Genomic DNA, 19,162 nt, shown 5'->3' with positions numbered 1-19,162 from the left:
TGCAGGAGCAGTCCTTCAAAATAAAGGTTAAATGTCTCTTCAGGTAAATATGCATAACTTGTGTTCCTGAAACAGCCATGGAGCCTTCAGTTACAATCCAGAGATGCTCTCCTAAATGACAACCACAGATTGTGAGAGTTCTAATTTCCCTAGAGTTATACAAGAACTGAGATAAGAGACTGTAAACACCTATTAATCCAGCCCTGTGCCACAGTGGGATTTTCCCCTTACATGATTTCCTATTGTTAGGCCAGGTTCATGTGACCTAAGCAAGAGTTACCCTTGGGTTTCTCCATGCTTTGCTCATGTTTTCTTATTTTTTTCTTTCCCTGATGCTCACCCTTCACCAAAGGGCAATGACTTTCTTTTACACATCTCCCAATTCTTCACCTTGCTTGAGAATATCAGCCTCACTCTGCTGCACGGGGTGTAGCAGAGAAGCTGTGGAAGGACTTTGCACAGTCAGCTGCAGCTCCAGTTAGCCAAGCTGCGACTGTTAGTGGTGAACAAACCCCTGACTCTCTGGTTCTCTCTCCTTGCCCCTCCTTCTTTGGAGGTGTTTATTCAGAGGCCAAATGAAAGAAGAAAAATATCTTTAAACTAAGAATCATATGTACACGGTAGAACCTATGAAAAGAGGGATCAAAGGAGTTTCAAGGGAACTGAAAGGGAGACATGAGTAGTTACCTGTCTACCTGGGTGTAGACACACAGGTAACTGGAAAGGAAATCCCCAAGTGGATAATTCCCAGTATTCATGGAAAAGAGAAGAACTGTAGCAGGTAGACTCTTGGAGGCCAGAGGAAGATGCTAGAATTCTTAATGTGTTAACGTCCTGTAAAGTGGAACAGGTGACAGTGTAAACTATCAGTGACAAGAACAGGAGCACGGGTCTATCAGAGCCTGGCTGATAACCATGACAGATCACAGGATGCAACACGGAACAACCGAACTTCACCGTGGTACACAGCAGTACGGCTGTGCTAAAAAAAAAAACAAACTTAGCTGCATTTCCCTCACCTGGATTTGCCAGGTTATCTTGCGATTTGTCCTTAATTGTCGTGACATAGCACAAGGAAAAGCACCCCAAAACCTGATTCAGAGCCAGTCAAGGCTACCTTGGAAAACGTCACTGTTTCGAAAGACAACACTCGTGGAAGAACGGCGCGGAGGTTTCCGCTGCCGGAGCCGCTCGGGCGCAGTGTCAGCGCAGGGGCTCGGCCGTGAGCCCGGGGCAGGTCCCGGAGCCCGGAGCCTGCTCCGAGCCCGCCCCGCGAGGGCCGAGCTGGGGCCGTGAGCGCAGCTCGCTGCCAGCAGCGGCTGCAGAACCCGAGCGGCCGCGGTGCCCGGGGCAGGTGCGCGGCCCTCCCCGCGGGGCGGGCGCGGCGCAGGCACCGCCCGGCTGCGCGCCCTCCGGGGCGGGCCCTGCCCGCCCTTTCCGCTCAGCGCAGGGGGAGGAGCGGCTGCGGCGGCGCCGCTCGGAGCTGGGCTGCTCTGCCGGGACCGGGACCAGGACCAGGACCGGGATCGGATCCGTACCAGGACCAGAACCGGGATCGGGGCCGGCATCGGGATCAGAACCAGGACAGCGGAGGCGGGAGCGCGCCCCCGAGTGGCGGGGCGGGCTGCGGCGCTCAGGGCTGCGCGCCCCCGGCCGGGGCACGGCTCCGCATCGGGACAGCGCAGCTCCGCTCCGCGCACCCTGCACGCCTCTCCGCACCTAGGCAGCGCTCCGCGCCTCTCCGCACCGCACCGCTCCGCACCGGGGCAGCGCTCCGCGCCTCTCCGCACCGCACCGGGGCAGCGCGGCCCCGCTCCGCGCGATGCTGCCCGGGCGCTCCCCGCACCGCTGCGCCTGAGGCGGGCGCGGGGCGGCCATGCAGCCCTCGTTGCCTTAGCTGAGCGCGGCGCTCGGCCCGGAGCCCGCGGCCACCCCCCGGCGGCACCGGCAGCACCGGCACCATGAGGAACGGCGATGACCTGGAAGGCTTCGACGGGGAGGCGTCCAGCGCCTCCATGATCTCGGCGGCCAGCAGCCCCTACCAGCCCACCACGGAGCCCGTCAGCCAGCGCCGCGGGCTGGGCGGCCTGCGCTGCGACCTGGACTACCTGCGGGGCACCTTGGGCAGGCTGAAGCTGGCCGAGGTGGTGAGTACCGCGGCGGGCAGCGGGGCGGTGTGAGGGGCGGGCCCGGCCGGGCCGTGCGGCGCTGCCGGGGCCGCGGGAGCGCGATCCACCGGGGCCGGGTGCCCGCGAGCCGCTGCGGGGCCGGGACAGCGCGGCTCGGTGCCAGCACCGCACCTTCCGACCCCGCTCACAGCGGCCCGGTGCCTGGGGGAGGCTCCCGGCCGTGCCCGGGGGAGGCTCCGCCGTTCCCCCGTGGGACCCGCCCGGGGCCGGGTGCGGAGCGCGCCGGGCCCCGGATCCGCCCGGAGCTCGCAGAGCCATCGCTCGCCTGCTTTGCCCTTAGCGGGCTGAAGTTCTCCTAAGTGCACCGAGTAAAAAGAAAGAAACCCTTAAAAAAACCCCGAACACCAAACGTGAGGTTTTGTATTGTGAAATTAAACGTGAGCTGGGTTCGTTCGTGTACTTTGGACACCTGGGCTGGTTCAGTTTGATGGAGCCAGTGCAAGGCTCGGACCACCCCAGCAGTGAAACACGTAATAAACACCGAAGCATTTCAGCAGTTTCTGTGGTCCTAGTGCCTTCATCTGATCTGCTTTCCAAGTCACTATGATATTTATAGTTTTCAAATCAACAAATGTGTTTTTCAGGATCTTAGGAAAAGAGGTGTTTTATGCAAATGACAGTCACCTTGAAATAGATTTTCAAGTAATTTCTTACAGGGTGCTGCAAATTCTTGTAATTTAAACAAGTTCTTTGGGAAGTGTGATGCTAGAAACATTTTAATATTTCGTATTTATAACTTTGGCATTTAAAACCACTGCTGGTTAGTACAAGGCAAAACTTGCACATACAGGTTTCATGAAAAACGCATTGGAAGCATCCTGGCTTCAGCTGCACACAAGTTTATAGAGAACTCCGATGATGAATTCATTTTTTATAAATGCCCGGTAAAATCCAGGATTTGGAAGTGTGATTTGTTTCCATCTCATCTCCTCAGCTCAGGGTAGGATCTGTGCTCTGCAAGTGGTAGCAGTGAGTGTGTTAGCCCAGTAAAACAACAGGGACCAGCAGTGTGTGCCTTGTGTGTGTTCAGGACTGGAGCCAAGGGATCTGTCATCACTGTGCAACATCTACCTGTCTTCGAGCTGTTAAAAACTGTCCATGTGGTGGAAATCCTGGGGTGGTGCTGCCTGATACGCTGAAATAATCCACCCTCGGGATTTTTGTTTCAGTTCCTACTGCAGATCCTTTCTGCAGAACGCTAATAACCATGGCAAGTCTTGTTAAAAACTTGTCATTAAATGACTAATTACCGATTGTAACCGAATCCTTTATTATTAAATCTGACTTGCTTGGAACAAATCCCAAAGATACATGGAGTACACCTCATAAGGTTTTAAGTCATGTAAAGAAAGATGGGGGAAAACCACGCTCTGCTGGAGTTAGAGAGGTTTCCTTGTCCCTGGACCAAGACCCTGCTGCTCCCAGTTCATCGCTGGGGAGATTGATACTTGCAGGGCAGTGTCTTGAGAGGAGCTGAGCCAATTGTGAGGGTTGAGAATGTTTTCTGCCAGTTTCATAAGAATGATCTGAGCTATTGCATGTGGTTCCCAGGAGTGCATGAATGCAGAGGGGCAGCAGTTAAATAGAAATAAGGTTGGCTAGTGTAGGGTGGAAGGCTGTGCACCAGCTCAGCCTGGTCACTTGTACTCAAAAAAACTCCTCATTCATGGTAATGGAAGAGCAGACTACTGACATTTGCAAACCAATGGAAAACTGAGCAGTGTTGGAAAAGAAAGGAGAGAGAGCACATTCCACTGTGTACTTAGGTTGCTTATTTGCCAAGTATAATTATTGCAATTACAATATTCAATAATGCCTTTGCAAAAATACTGTAGGAACCGAAATGTAACAAAGTCTGTGGTGTAGAACTCTGTCTCTTAAAAACAAGAAGGAGCTCCTGGCACTCAAAAAAACATTACAAAAAGGAAAAAGGCAAGTATTGGTTAAGATAAAAGTCTCTAAGTGTATTATAGTAAAAAACAATGTTACAGGAAAGATTACAATGCATGTGCTTCATTTAGCATCAGGATTTATCTTAAAATACATTTGTGATTGACAGGCAAAATATCAGCTCGAGGCAAACATTGCTGCTGCTTGTTCTAATCTTTGGTTGAAGGGCTTCCCACAAACTGCCCTGTGGTGCTGAGGGAAGGAAAACTGCTGCTCTTTGTGGCTTGGATGGCCCTGCTTCCAAATGCCCATTTTTGACTGTCAAAAGCAGAAGGAACGGGGAAAACACCACATCACTTAAAATAGGTGTAAGGCTCTGTTAATTTGGTGTAGATTTATCTTTATGGATTCAAATAAAGGGGTTGTTACAGGAGGAAAACCATGATTACATTGTAGGCATATGGAGTAATGTAAGTGCTGTTAGTGTAAGTAGAGGGGACAATGGTTTTAATATTAAATTAAATATTAATATTAATTAATAATAATTAAATAAAATTAATATTTCAAGACAATATGCCCCAAAGTGTCCTTTGAAGGGACACCAATATAATGGGTTATGATGATGTTTCATATATGGTATTGTGCAGCTTATTTCTCAGCCTTGTTTTGGTTTTTGCTAAATTTAGATTTGGTTGCAGACTGGAAAACTGCAATTTAGGGGTTACATCTCCTCTTTATGGCCAGTGGTCAGTAATAGCAGTGTGAGGGGCAGTGAGGGAGAAAGGGCCCACGTGGAACAGCTTAGCATTGAAATGACTTCCCTGATTTTGACAATGTTATTGCCAGGTAGGTGAGCTTTTCAGAAAGGAAGCCTTTACCTGCATCTCAGTGTTCTGTTGAAATAGTTGTGTGTGTTTGTTGGGATCTGTGAGGGAACATCTGGGCTGGGGCTGCAGCTGTGGCCTCCTTAGAGCAGCAGCTTGGAGGAAGGTGGGGAGTGTTGGACCAGGGCAGAAAAGGAGTGAGCAGGGCTCCTGACACGGGTGGGAAGTGACAGACAAAGGGCATGAAGGGAAATGGAAGGGGAGAGTACTTAAGGTAGCTTGGAGCTTTCATGTTTGCTTTGTGCTTTTGGTTTTGTTCTGATGGGACTTTGATCTCGAAAGGGAAGTCAGGGAGAAGCCAGTGCATTTGTGTGCTAACCAAAGAAATGTTTTTCCCTTGGAGAGGTTGTCTCCATTGACCTTCTGGCATTTAAAAGGAGCATACCTTTAATCATGGAAGGAGTGAGAGGTGCCTGTCCTTGGAGAGCAGAGCAGGAATGTTCTTCAGAGTTTATTCTCATTTCTTTTTGGCATGAATTTGTTTCTCATGCTTTTGAGGGCTTTAATACTTCCCACAGAGACTGCTGTTCAATGATGAAATGGATATCACTGGAAAACTTTGCTATGGGTGTCCTCAAATGATTTGTTTTATTTCAGTACTTTCTCCCCATTCCCTTGAATTTCCCAAGGACAGTCTCTCCTTTTACTGAGTGTGCTTGCAGAAAAGAGGTGTTTAGTGTGGGGGGTCAGGAGGGGCCCATTCTGTCCTGCCAAGGAAATCAGCTGGTTAGGAGGTACCCTCTCTTTGCTGGAAATAGTTTCATTTTAGATGAGACTGTCTGCTTTTTTCCCCACCTCTTCATTTTAGTTTTCAGCTTTTCAAAAATGCATTATTATTAATATTTTTCCTTGGTTATTGTAATTCTGCACCTTTAAGGATCTTACTGTCATTAAAGCTGGGCATGGACACATTTCCTACTGAAATTCCCATGGCCAGTGGTGGCTGCCCTTTGTGTGCTGCTCGGTATTTTTGGGAGTGTGGCTCCAGGTGGGCTGCTCATAGGCCTGAAGGAGAGGAAAACCAGGCAGGATCCTGTTGGAAACCTGGTTGGTTCTCACTGTAATGCTGCCAGGTTTGCACAGGCACTTGATTTAAAGTAACATGTGACCCCTTTAGCAGCTGGGCCAGTGGGTGTGAAGAATTGTGCCTGGTCAGGTAGGAAGGGTTCACCTGGGATCACAGAGCTGCCTTCTGGTGGGAGCAGCAAGAGGCAGAAGCCCCTTAGCATGTGCTGCTGAGAGGGTGGATGGCATTTGTGGTGGCTGGTGATGGCTTCTGTGGCTCACACAGCCCTAGACATTCTTCTTCTCATGTGTTTGTTCCAAATGCTACAGAAATCCATCAGAGATTCCTTTTAAAGAAGATAATACTTCTGCTTGGGAGGTCTCTGAGCTGGAGATGCTGATGAGTGCACTGGGAAGTATCACTCCTTTCTTGCTCTTCTCTTCTTGTCTGTAGCATTTGATATTGCCAGGGGAGGCAGCAGTTTGAGCTAAATGAAATCTGGTGGGAATAGCAGTTCAGATGTTCACAGTTTTCAGAATAAAAAGTTCTGTCTTCATTGGTGGAGAGTAGCTGTGCATTGAAAAAAAGTTGTTTTGTGGCTTACTATCATTATACATTTCCAGATTCAGAAATGGGTTCCAGAGGCCAGGACTACAGTGGAGCTCTGGGCAGTGAGGTTCTGTTGAGATGAAGAAAACAAAATTCAGAAGCCAGGGATGCATGCCTACATGGGTAATAAGACTACTGAGAGTTCTCATTGTTAATTATATTGGAAAATTCAAGTAATAACATTTGTGTTCCAAGGAATAAGCTAATTGCTGACTATTAGAATCTGGCTGAAAGCTATTCTGAGGTGTTCATTAATCTCATATTTAGTTACTGCTTTCTTCTTGTGTCTTGAGCTCAGCATCTGAGCTGGAGGGGAGGAATAGATGGAGCCCCCAGCTGTGTGTGATGTGTCCCATCTGAGGGCCTGTCTGACTTGGCTGCTCCTTTGGCCCTGCAGTGCTCTGGGTGTGATTCCTGACTGGGAATGGGTGGCTGGAGCTGGGTGCTTCCCAGGAGCTGCCATCTGCAATCAGGGAGCTTCCAGGGGCCCAGTGGATCAGTGTGAATGAAGGGAGATTGCTTTTGCATGGGCTGGGGTGGAGTTTGCATTTCTGTCAGTGAGGAGTTAATTCAGTTAACAGAGGGCAGTGGGGGGATGTTCTGAGGGGTCACAGCAGCCAGGCCATCAGTTCTGGTGGGAAGCACTCGGTGCTCCTGCTGAAAAGCAGAGCAACTGCAGGAGACACTCAGGGGGAATTTCAGGTCCCTGGCAGCCCTGCACCTGCCTTTTTTATTCACAGGTGGTGGTTTCACCTTAAGGTTTAGTTCTCTTCATTTATTCTGCACTTTGGAGGGATAGAAGCCTTCCTCCTTTTTGTTGTGGGTTTAGTTGGAGCAATGGATAGCTCTTTGTTCCTGTGCTAACACTGCCCTTGCTGTGACTCCTGGCCCTCGTGCCCTCAGCCAGCCCTGTTTGTGCTGCAGGAGCAGGACAGGAGGGCTTGGGCAGTGCTGGACAAGGGGCTCTGCTGGACAAGGGGCTCCCAGAGCCACAGCCTGGCAGAGCTGGCCTTGGGGCTGGGTCCCACCTCTCTGCAAGGTCACTTTGCCAGACACTTCTCCTCTTTCATCCCAGGATCACACTGGCAGTTTGTGGTCACTCTGTGATGATCTGCATCATCCACCTTTTTATTCTCTTACACTCTCCAAACAATGAGTAAGAAATTGTAAGAAATTGTGACTTTTTTCTGTCATGTGCTGAGGTTTGATTTTTGGTGGCATTTGCAGCTGCTTGTTCAGAAGATGTTGAGTATCACAGCAGATACTGGTGATCTCTGGTATTTGGTCTTAGAAAAAGGCTGTTATATCATATTGACAGGATCAAATTTGTAATGCACAAATATGCTTAGAAATAGTTTACAGGTGTCTCTTCAGTGCCTCTGAAACTCTTGACTTTTCTTCAGAAAGATTTATCTTTAAATGTTGTGGATCTGAATTGGTGTGTGGTGATATTTTCATCCTAATATTTACTGTGGAAGACGAGTAAGATAATTCTGTTTAGCTTTGCTTTTCATTGTTGCTGTGAACAACTGAATAAATTACTGTGTCTGTCTTCCCACAGAAAGGTGAATGGGTTTTGGTTTCTTTCATGGTGTCCCTTAACTACCATCTGGCCATGGTCATATCTTCCTGCCAGTAAACTCCAAATTCCTGTTAATTTCCCTCTTAAGATGGTGGATAGTTTTTAAATTCTGATCTCAGAAGAAATTCCTACTATGTATGTACCAAGTATGCTGTATTTTTTTCCCTTCCATAATGAACCAGTGCAATAGTAATAGATGCCCTACACTAGTGTAGTTCTCATGGTATTAATAATTGGAAAGCAATCTTTATTTCTTGTAATGTTTCTGGTAATATCTTTTGTTGATGAGGCTCCCTAGTGATTTAATTATCATCTTGAGATAAGAAAGACAAGGATTAGAAATTTAAGAGGTTGTAACATAATCAGTGTTGGAGGAATCTGTTACTTCTGGTGAGGGTTAGTGCATCATTTTGCAAAATCAACTTGCACACTTTCCAGTAGCCATCATCATCCTGTGCTCAAAGTTGCATTTCATCAAAATCTCTCTTGCTTCAGGACCTTGGCAAATAATTTTGTACTGACATTTTGCATATAAAGAAAACTAAATGCACAGTGATGAGACCTCTTGATGCCTTAGGATTTTGGCTTTTATATTTTTGAAATCCTGTACTGCGTTAGTGTATAAACTCCATATCGAGTGTTAGTTAACTCTCTTCACGTTTTGATCAGACTAAACAATTCCTTTAGGCCTGAAGGACACCCTGCAGCCTCAGGCCCTGAAAAGTACAAACAAAAGTGAGTTAGAAGGGAGGAAACTGGGGGAATATGACTTCATTACTTGAAGCTGTAATTGGAGGATTAACCCCTGGTATGTAAATGGACCAAACTTATAATTGTCTGAAACACTCCAGTGTCCATGTTGAGTGTAGCCCCTCCCCTCCCAGAGGCTTTTGACTGCCCAAAATGTGCCTTTTGAAAGTCTTCAATAAATACCTACTTTTATTCTCTTAACCTTGTCCAGCCTCTGTTCTAGGCAGCCACTCCAAGGCATCATCTTACCCATGGCTCAGCTGCTGTTCTGTAGTGCTAAAGTCACCACTTACTAGAGCTGCAATTAAGAATACATTCTTATTAAAAAACCAAAAAAAAAGTCACCTAATTCTCAGATGATTTGCATAGTTGCTTCCAAAACATGGAAGTGATGTTTATGTTTCCCTGGAACTTGTGCCATCAACTCCAGAATATGGGAGGATGGAATCAAAAGCTGGACAACACCACCCTGCTGTAGAATAGGTGTAAGAACACCTGGCCATGAGTAGAGAAAAGATGGGTCAGAAATATTGCTGGCAATGGGCAGAGAGGTCCTGGAGCTGGTGTGGCTCTCACCCAGAATGAGAGGCCACTCACAGCCCACAGGGGGGGCTCAGGTGAGCAGAGATCCTCTGATGTTTGAATCTCACCATGTGCAAATTAAACTGGGAACTATAACTCAGAGTATCAGATTCCTGACTGTGGTGGCTAATGAACTGTAATTAAGGCTCTGCTGTGCAACGCCTTAGCTTGATATGATGCATTTGAACCCAGACAAGCGTTCCAGCATCCAGTTAAACTTCTGTTAATGTGTAACTTGATATGCAGGTGCTGATGCTTGCATGTCTTTCAATTTTCTTTAGCTCATATCTACATTCCCAAAGTGTTCATGTTGGAAGTGAGCTGACCTGGCTGGGGTTGTTTGCTTCATTCAGGAGAGCCTGAAAACCCAGCAGTGCCAGTGAGCAGGAACATGTCCTGTGCTGTGATGCACGAGGTGCTGCTTCTGCTGTGACTTTCACTGAAGCTCACCCAGGGCGTTTTCAAATGCTGCAAATCTGCCAGTGATACAGCATTGCTCAAAACAGGTCTGGCAGGTTTTTTTTCAAATTATTTTATGAATTGTCTACAACTATTTCCATATTAGGAATTTTCTGTACTTTTGTACATTTTTGAACTGAAATACTTGTGGCAAGAAAGCAATGAGAATGGTTGTGAATGTTATTAAATGCTTAAGTTCTCCAAGTCTTTAACAATCTGTAGTAACTTCTGTCTCAGGAAATTATTTTCATGCTAGAAATGACTTTCATGCTAGAAACTGGTAGTGCCACTTGAATGTCGTGAGTAGATTAATTAGCTGTTTGATGACAAGCTCTTCTGAAAGAAACTAAATGTTGCATTTAATGCTTAGAAACTGTTTTATCTAATGTAGAGGAAACATTTTGTTAAGCACAGTGATATTTAAAGCAGAGATGCTGTTGGAATTATTACCGTTTAGAATTGCTGTGGTGCAGCCCCTGGTGTGCAGGGCAGAGCTGCTCACGGCACTTCAGGGCCTTCCACAGGCGGCTGTGCCCTGAGAAACGCAGGCTGTGCAGCTGGGCAGGGCTCTGGGGAGTTACTGCTGCCCCCTGTGTCTGTCTGTCCTGCCCCCGTGTCTGTCTGTCCTGCCCCCGTGTCTGTCTGTCCTGCCCCCTTGTCAGTCTGTCCTGCCCCCTGTGTCAGTCTGTCCTGCACTCCTGTGTCAGTCTGTCCTGCCCCCCCTGTGTCTGTCTGTCCTGCCCCCCCTGTGTCTGTCTGTCCTGCACCCCCTGTGTCTGTCTGTCCTGCCCCCCTGTGTCTGTCTGTCCTGCCCCCCTGTGTCTGTCTGTCCTGCCCCCTGTGTCAGTCTGTCCTGCCCCCCTGTGTCAGTCTGTCCTGCCCCCCTGTGTCAGTCTGTCCTGTTCCCCCTGTGTCTGTCTGTCCTGCCCCCCTGTGTCAGTCTGTCCTGCACTCCTGTGTCAGTCTGTCCTGCCCCCTGTGTCTGTCTGTCCTGCCCCCCCTGTGTCTGTCTGTCCTGCCCCCCCTGTGTCAGTCTGTCCTGCCCCCTGTGTCAGTCTGTCCTGCCCCCCTGAGTCTGTCCTGCCCCCCCTGTGTCAGTCTGTCCTGCCCCCCTGTGTCTGTCTGTCCTGCACCCCTGTGTCTGTCTGTCCAGTCCCCTGTGTCAGTCAGTCTGTCCTGCCCCCCTGTGTCAGTCTGTCCTGTTCCCCCTGTGTCTGTCTGTCCTGCCCCCCTGTGTCAGTCTGTCCTGCACTCCTGTGTCAGTCTGTCCTGCCCCCTGTGTCTGTCTGTCCTGCCCCCCCTGTGTCTGTCTGTCCTGCCCCCCCTGTGTCAGTCTGTCCTGCCCCCTGTGTCAGTCTGTCCTGCCCCCCTGAGTCTGTCCTGCCCCCCCTGTGTCAGTCTGTCCTGCCCCCCTGTGTCTGTCTGTCCTGCACCCCTGTGTCTGTCTGTCCAGTCCCCTGTGTCAGTCAGTCTGTCCTGCCCCCCTGTGTCAGTCTGTCCTGCCCCCCTGTGTCTGTCTGTCCTGCCCCCCTGTATCAGTCTGTCCTGCCCCCTGTGTCTGTCTGTCCTGCCCCCCTGTGTCAGTCTGTCCTGCCCCCCTGTGTCAGTCTGTCCTGCACTCCTGTGTCAGTCTGTCCTGCCCCCTGTGTCAGTCTGTCCTGCCCCCCTGTGTCTGTGTCCTGCCCCCCTGTGTCAGTCTGTCCTGCCCCCCGTGTCAGTCTGTCCTGCCCCCCCTGTGTCAGTCTGTCCTGCCCGCTGTCTCAGTCTGTCCTGCCCCCCTGTCTCAGTCTGTCCTGCCCCCCTGTCTCAGTCTGTCCAGCCCCCCTGTCTCAGTCTGTCCAGCCCCCCTGTGTCAGTCTGTCCTGCCCCCTGTGTCAGTCTGTCCTGCCCCCTGTGTCAGTCTGTCCTGCCCCCCTGTGTCAGCCAGCACTGCCCCCCTGTGTCTGTCTGTCCTGCACCCCTGTGTCTGTCTGTCCTGCCCCCCTGTGTCTGTCTGTCCTGCCCCCCTGTGTCAGTCAGTCTGTCCTGCCCCCCTGTGTCAGTCAGTCTGTCCTGCCCCCCTGTGTCAGCCAGCACTGCCCCCCTGTGTCTGTCTGTCCTGCACCCCTGTGTCAGTCTGTCCTGCCCCCCTGTGTCAGTCAGTCTGTCCTGCCCCCCTGTGTCAGTCTGTCCTGCCCCCCCTGTGTCAGTCTGTCCTGCCCCCTGTGTCTGTCAGTCTGTCCAGCACGGAGGCTCCTGCGTTCCCCGGTGCAGCTGGCAGGGCTCTGCCTGTCCTGGCCACATCTCTTGTTTTAATGTTCCCCTTCTCCAGGATGTCTGGGCTCTTTTTGCCTTTTAAGGGATGGCATCTACGGGGCCCTTCGGGTTACAGTCTTGGGAACGTTGGGATTGCAGGGACATTTTGCACCATTTCCTTTAAACAAAAACAAACCCAAAAACTTCAATGGATTCCGTAGGGCTACTTTAAGTTCTTGACTGTTTTCTCATTAAAATTCCTTTCTTGTCTTAGTATTTGTGGGATGTTTGATGGTTACTCATAGTTGGGATTAAACAGGATTTTAAAGGATACAGACAGATTCTGATAGTGATGGAATAGAACTTTCATTTTTCAAATAGCCAAACAGGCTAGTTAAACTAGAGGCTATGCAGACCAAATACTTGACAAATTTTATAATTATACCATTACTTCTTAAAACTAATAAATTACTTAATTTATCTGTTTGTTACCACATGGACTGTGTTTTAATATTGTTTTGACTAGACAGGTTTCCAGCACAGGCTGGCCTGTGAACATGGATGGGAACATGAAGCCAGTTCGGAAGTATTGATTTTTTCTTTTTCAGAAGCTGAACAGAGAATTCTCATGAGTGAAGCAATAGGGATTTTTTGGTACTTTATTTAAAAATCACACAAGTAGGATCTCAGTAATGTGCTGTATTCCAGCAGAGTGTGTGTGTGCAGCCCTGAGAGAAGAACAGGGCAGTTTTGTCTGCCCATTTTGTTTAAATAGCAGAGGTATGATAAGCTCTGCATCCTCACAGCTTCACTTAATGGAAGGTTCCAGAAGTGCAGTGGGGAGGGCACTGCAGCCTTGCTGGGAGGCTGGGCAGGGAAGGGTGGGGCTGCACTGGAGGCACCTCCTGAGTGACCCACGCAGGAGTTACTGACAGCTCATGAATGCTGATACAAAACACATTCAAACAGGGACTCTGCTGACTTCAGTGACACTAACTGTTAAATTAGTCTGTAAGACTGACAGCGTTTGGCAGTGATTTTTAAGCAAGGTTTTATTTCCCTGCTTTGGTGCCTGAAAGTGAGGCTTGCTAACGGAGCAGTTAAGCTGGATTTAGTCTCCATTTTGTTACCTGTAGCCAGTTTTTACTTTGTGTTAATGTTGTGGTAAAGCCTGCATGAGTAGGACTACAGCAGCAAATGGGACTAATGGGAAAATAATTTATTCTTCCTACTGCCACCACTACTTGCAGCTGGCAGTGGCTGAGGAAGATGCAGATGACTCAGTGCATACAAAATTACATTCAGTGTGGCACCAAAGAAATGTATGATGGTTTCTTTGACCTATTTTTGCCTGTCTTGTTGAAGAACATGATATGCAAATGCTGGTCAGATTGTGATAAAATTAGACTTGAAGAAACCTAGCTGGGTAATCCTGCTGTTGAAGAATTTCCACTCAGTGTTGTGTGAGTGCTTTAATTATGGTTTTTGTCAGCACCCTGGAGCCCTGTTCTGAGGTCTGGCCCCGCTGCAGTGGTTTGTGAGCAGAGCTCCCCGGGCTGCTGGCCTGTCCCTCTCTGCTCCTGGGCACGCAGGGGCACTGAGGCTTCTTGAGAGAATTTCCCTGCCTGACCTGGGTGAGCTTCAGCTGCCTCTGAGGAACCTGCCCTGTCTGGCACCAGGGAGCATCATTAACAGGCCAGCTTGTGGGACTCAGAATGGCTGTCAAATCTGCTTGCAGATGCTTCCAGAATGAGCATGAGACAGGGAAGGGGAAAATTGAGCCTCTGATATCAGGATATGGTGGGAAAGGGGTAAAGAACCATCCACCTCCTTTAGTTTCTCTGTTTGATCACACTGTGGCCATTGGCACAATTCATGTACTGTAGATACAAAATAAACCTTTCCATTTATGACTTGTTCACTTCGCTGTTCAGGAATTAAGTGATTAATGCAGAATATGAATGGGAAAGTTAAAAATGTGAGAGTGTGTTGGGATTTTGTTAATTATTGTCTTGAAGGACCTGTTGTGTATGAAAATATTTTGATTTGTGCTACACAAGAATTACAGTTTCTGGGGACTGGAGGCACAGGTTCCTGTGGAGAGGAATTGGTGGGAGAAACCAGTTATGTTTGGCTTTGTTTAAAGCATGGCTCTCTGTATGGTCTTCAAATGAACCTTCCTGTAGGGTGGGGTTGCTCAAAAACATTTGATGGCCTTTTGTTTATGGGACAGGTGGCACACTACATTCATTTTTGTCTAATCTGGAAGGTTTGTTTGGATCTCATTCAGATTTCAGTGGGGAAATGTCATGTGCCTGAAACAAAAACCTCCTTGCATTGTGCCTTGGCTTCAGATGCTGTTCAGTGGTTTGTTTGGTCAACTGCTTGGTGGATAAACCTAAAATACATCTAAATCAGACTTTTGGGGGGGGGTTCATTGTTTTTGTTTTCTTAGGAAGAATTATATTTGTTTTATCTGTCAAAACCTACTGTGTGTTTAATGGTACTTGAGCTGGAATTGGTTTTGCATTTATCTAGCAGATAAGAATGTTTGTTGTATAAGTGTGTCCAAGCAATAACAAAACTCTGTACTACTGCAGTTAGCAGGAAATAAGTCACCACATCATGTCTGTACTTTTTTTGTTCTAGATTCTATGATTAAGTTCACTTTAAAATTGATGCATCAACTGGTTTAGCCAGTTGAGAATTTCTTCTGTTCACTGTAGTTCAATTCATTTTTTTTAGAATAAGCCTTAGTTTTGATGTCATAAATGCTTTGGAAAAACCATCATTCTGTTGTTGATTTTGAGTGTTGATTACCCTCACTCTTAAATATGACCCTTTCTCCTAATACACCATCAAAATGTTTCAGGTCTCAACAATATGTTCTGTATTTAGAATTGGTCTTCTGCCTGCACTGAGAAGGGGAAGTCTGCAGTAGCTGAATCTTAGGGTTGTAGAAAACTGCTGGAGATGGCAAAAGATCAGCTGATTCAGTAAAGATTCCATAAATTTATTGCACTGGAGTTTTGCCACATTACAGCCAAAAGTGAACTAAGAAATAATGAAAACTTTGCAGCTCTGTGTAAAACACTAGAGGTGCAATGATGATCTGAAACTCATATTTTCTGCTTTTGTATCAACCATCACCAGCAAAACCAGATCAGACAGAGGTGAATTGGGAGGCCTGGTTGAATTTCTCTGGGCTGGTTTGATTGTTTGTGCCATTAGAGCACAATTCAGTTTACCCAGGGTGCTTAAGCTTCCCTCTCTGGTAAGTGTTTGTTTTCTTGCAGGGAAATTTTAATGCTCCTTTGTGATTTAAGGCCCCTTGAAGCCTCTTACCAGAGTTAATAACACTTTTCATGGAGTCTTGAGGATGCAGAGCAGGAGCGGGCGGGAAATCAGTCAATTTTTGCTTAGGGTAAAAGATGGTTTCCTGCTGGAGGAGCAGGACTGTGTTTGAGCCATATGATCCCAAATATTCATATCTGTGCCAGCTGTTTCAGATGTGGGAAATGCATGTGCTTTGCAAGGAATGAGACCCACTTCGTTTCATGCATAAAGTTGGGACTGCTGGGCCAAGGAAATGAGAACAATAAATCTAGATTTTAATTCCAGAAAGTTCAAAGTCTTCAGATACTTTAAGTGGTGTAAAAGCAATATATTCCTCCCTATTTTGTGCATGTGTATTCTGCTGTACCATTAATTTAAACAGTCTGGATGTAAAAATGTCTTGCTAGTGTGACATTCTTACTAAAATTCTGTGGGTATTTTTCAGGCAGAAAAAATGCTGACCATTTTGTGGTTTTTTGGAAATCATGTGTAATTATGTCATTTAACCACACAATAAGGCTTTCTGTGGTAGTGTTTTAGATAAACAGGAAAACTCATTTTTTACTTTGTTTTCATTGCAGAACTGTCTTTTTTTATTTTCAGTGCAAAGTTCTTTGATTATTTTCCTCAAAAATATAGCACAACATATTCTGACAGGAAAAACACATCTTAGCAACCTCCTAAAAGTTCTTTTCCATGTTGGTACCTGTCACAGCAGGTCTTCTCCATTTTGGGAAGTAGAGTGTTCTATGTCTGATGTCCCTGTGTTGCCAAGAAAGTGATGTAAATATGAGCCATTTACTTAGCCCTGAGGCAGATGATTTCTTCATTAAGGGCCCTTTTCCTTTTGCAGGAAAGTTGAGATGAATTGCTGTAATGGTGGAGGCTGGTGTGGCTGACTCCAAGGACATTGGATCTGGGAGCAGAGGCTCTCTCAGGAATTCGTGGCTCTGAATTGTGGCAGCTCCTGGAGCTGCTCTGGGGGCTCAGTGCAGGAATTACCCCAGCAGGAACACTTGCCACTTTATTCAGGGCTAAAAGCACAAAATGGCATCACTGGGGAGCACATCTCCTGTTTAAGCCTCTGCTTGGGGCTTTTCCTCCTGCCTGTGAGCTGTGGTGGTGGCAGATGGGGGATGCAGGGCAGGGATGCTCTGGCCCAGCACAGGAGCTGCCCTGCACACGCTGGCAGAGCCAGACCTTTGCTCAGTTTACCCGAGCACAGCTCATTCCTTCTGAGCCTGCTTTGGTCACCAGATCCTTACGAGAGAAAGGTGCTGCTGCAGCTGGCCTGGGATTCCTCTGCATGGACCTGAGCATCCAGAATTAGCAGATGTGTCTGTTATGACAAAGTTGCATTTTAATACAATATTCCCTGTACTTACTCTAAGAAGAGTGGAAGTAGAAGAGAAACCAAAAGCGACTGCTAAAAAAAGACAAGGATTAGTAGTAAAAGAGGGCTATACACATTTTAGGGTGTTGGAGGAATTAGAGTGGAATAGAAAACTCTCCAAGTACTTGGTGCAGAGAAAACCAGATGGAAAGGTTTGTTTTGTCCATCAGAGAAAACTTTCTCTCTTGCCTTGGCCCAAGAAAGCTGTAGCTGTGTTATTTGTGGGGGAGAGCAGTAATTCATGTAAGAGGAGATTTCCACCACATTCAACTTCTCATTTTTCCTTGGTAAACCAGCCTTGAAACTTCTGCTTGTGGAAAAACATGTCAAATCTCATCACCCTAAACTATGAAAAGATGTGTGATTTGAAAATGGGGGTTGCCTCCTGTGTTGGACGAATGTCACGGTGTATTTTGTTGGCCAAGACCTGTGCTCTGATACTGTGCTGTTCCCCTGGTTTTCTGGGGTTTTGTAGCTAGCCTTGGAGCTGCAGTTGTGGGAGGCAGAAGCAGGATCCTGGCTCTTGAGTGTTGCAAAGCAAGGACTGAGCTGTAGTACTTGGCTGTCGGGTTCGGCTGTCTGTCTGTGCCCCGACACGGGTAGAGTGGTTCTTGGGTGGCACGCGTTTCAAAGGACGAGTCTGGACTCTTCAGTTTTTCGGTCTTCAGGTTGTTTATTATTTCTTATCTACAAAATTTTCTGTCTGCCCAACAGAGGTCTGATCTGCAAGCAGTCACAGGCACTCTGCCCACCCACGGGGCGGTCATGTCTTTTCATACTAAAGTCTACGTACACAATATTTACCTTTATTTCCCAATGCTTTTCACCCATGTTAGCAAGTGCACCTTCACCATAAACCAATCTCTAAGTGCCAACATCATCACAGGAGATGGAGGACAAGAAGAAGAAAGAAGAAGGACAAGACACGCCCTGATCCCTCCATCTTGTCTCCATAACCCCCCTGTACCAAAAACCTTAAAGTCTATATTTCACCCTCTAATTGTGTCTCTTTTACACCTTTTACTCTAAAGTGATTCTCTTGTCCTCAAACTCTTGTTACTTCTGTGGATGGATCAAAATCAAGCCACCAAACACTCTTGGCAACATTCCAGGATTTTCGAGACCCCCCCAAGGGTTCTCCTGGCATCTCTGGACATCGGGAACGATGTGCTGAGATCCCACACTTGGCGAGTTGGGTTTTTCTCTGCAGCTTCGTGCCTCAGTCACCGGGAGCAGTGCAAACTTGGCTGGAGCATGGAGGCTCCCCAGGAGGGCTGGAGGTTCTTGATCCTTGCTTCCCCTTCCCAGGAGAGAGGGTGTGGAGCGGGCATGGGAAGGCAAGGCAGCAGTTTGGTCTGGCTGGAGCTGGGGCTGCAGGCAGGGCCGGGGACTCTGTGCCTCACAGCCCTGCCAGCCCGGGCCGTGCCCTGCTAATGCACGGCCTCATTTATCTACCCTGCCTCATAAATTACTTATTTCATCCATTACAAACCACTGTGATAATGAATGTTAGCCCATGGCTGGGGTTTTTTTAATGAACCCTCTCAGTGGATGAGCCCTGGCCTTTGAGAAGCAGCTTTGCTTCATGTGGCAGCATTTGCACAACACTTGTAAGATCTCTGAGTAGGTCATGGGGCTGTGGAATCAACCTTGTGTATTTCACTTTCATTTCTTGTATTCTGAGCACTTTGCTTTTTTATTGAAAACAAGGTTGGATTCCTCTCTGGGTGAATGGCCAGTGAAAGTGATAGTAAATATGTTTTATTGAAGTTTCATGTAACTTGTAACTGCAAGCTGGGAGGGTGCTTCTGGCAAGTTTATAAATGTGGAGGAGGACAAAATTATCCTGATGTTTTAAAGAGAATATATTTTGTATTGAGGTTTGAGATTTCTATTGTGATTAGGAAAAAGGAAGTTTCTGTAGGACAGCTTTTTTCTGATGAAGTGATTAATGTGGATTTCATGTTTTGCCATGGCTTTGCTGTGAGGAAGGAGTGGCAGGTGGCAGGAGGGAGTGTCTGCAGCACTGGCAGCATGGACAGACAGTCTTTGAGAAGGGGAACATATATTTTTAGTGCAAGAAAAATCCTAATGGATCTAGTTGTAATCTATTTGAAGTACCAAAGAGATAGAAATAAGCTGTATGTGTGGGACTATTGTCCTTTTCTTGTCTCCCTCCATCAGACAGGGAAGCAGCTGAGGTTTTCTCCCAGCCTCTCTGATGAAATTATCAGCAGGCTTGGGCTG

General features: G+C 47.4%; 1 protein-coding gene across 1 annotated transcript in view; it reads left to right on the top strand.

Annotated features, from left to right (window-relative positions):
• Window positions 1–1,421: 1,421 nt before the first annotated feature.
• Window positions 1,422–19,162, top strand: part of CMTM4 (CKLF like MARVEL transmembrane domain containing 4) — a 33,364-nt gene continuing 15,623 nt past the window's right edge. The window contains exon 1 of the mRNA XM_071440195.1: window positions 1,422–2,147. Within this exon, the coding sequence (XP_071296296.1) occupies window positions 1,962–2,147 (186 nt within the window). The 5' untranslated portion in view covers window positions 1,422–1,961. The remainder of the gene's footprint in view (window positions 2,148–19,162) is intronic.

Source organism: Agelaius tricolor, unplaced genomic scaffold, assembly GCF_023055355.1.
Source record: "Agelaius tricolor isolate 1412-34295 unplaced genomic scaffold, bAgeTri1.0.p SCAF_15, whole genome shotgun sequence".
NCBI classification, from domain to species: domain Eukaryota; kingdom Metazoa; phylum Chordata; class Aves; order Passeriformes; family Icteridae; genus Agelaius; species Agelaius tricolor.
The sequence above is the reverse complement of the archived record's forward strand: the minus strand, read 5'-3'. Positions and strand labels throughout refer to the sequence as shown.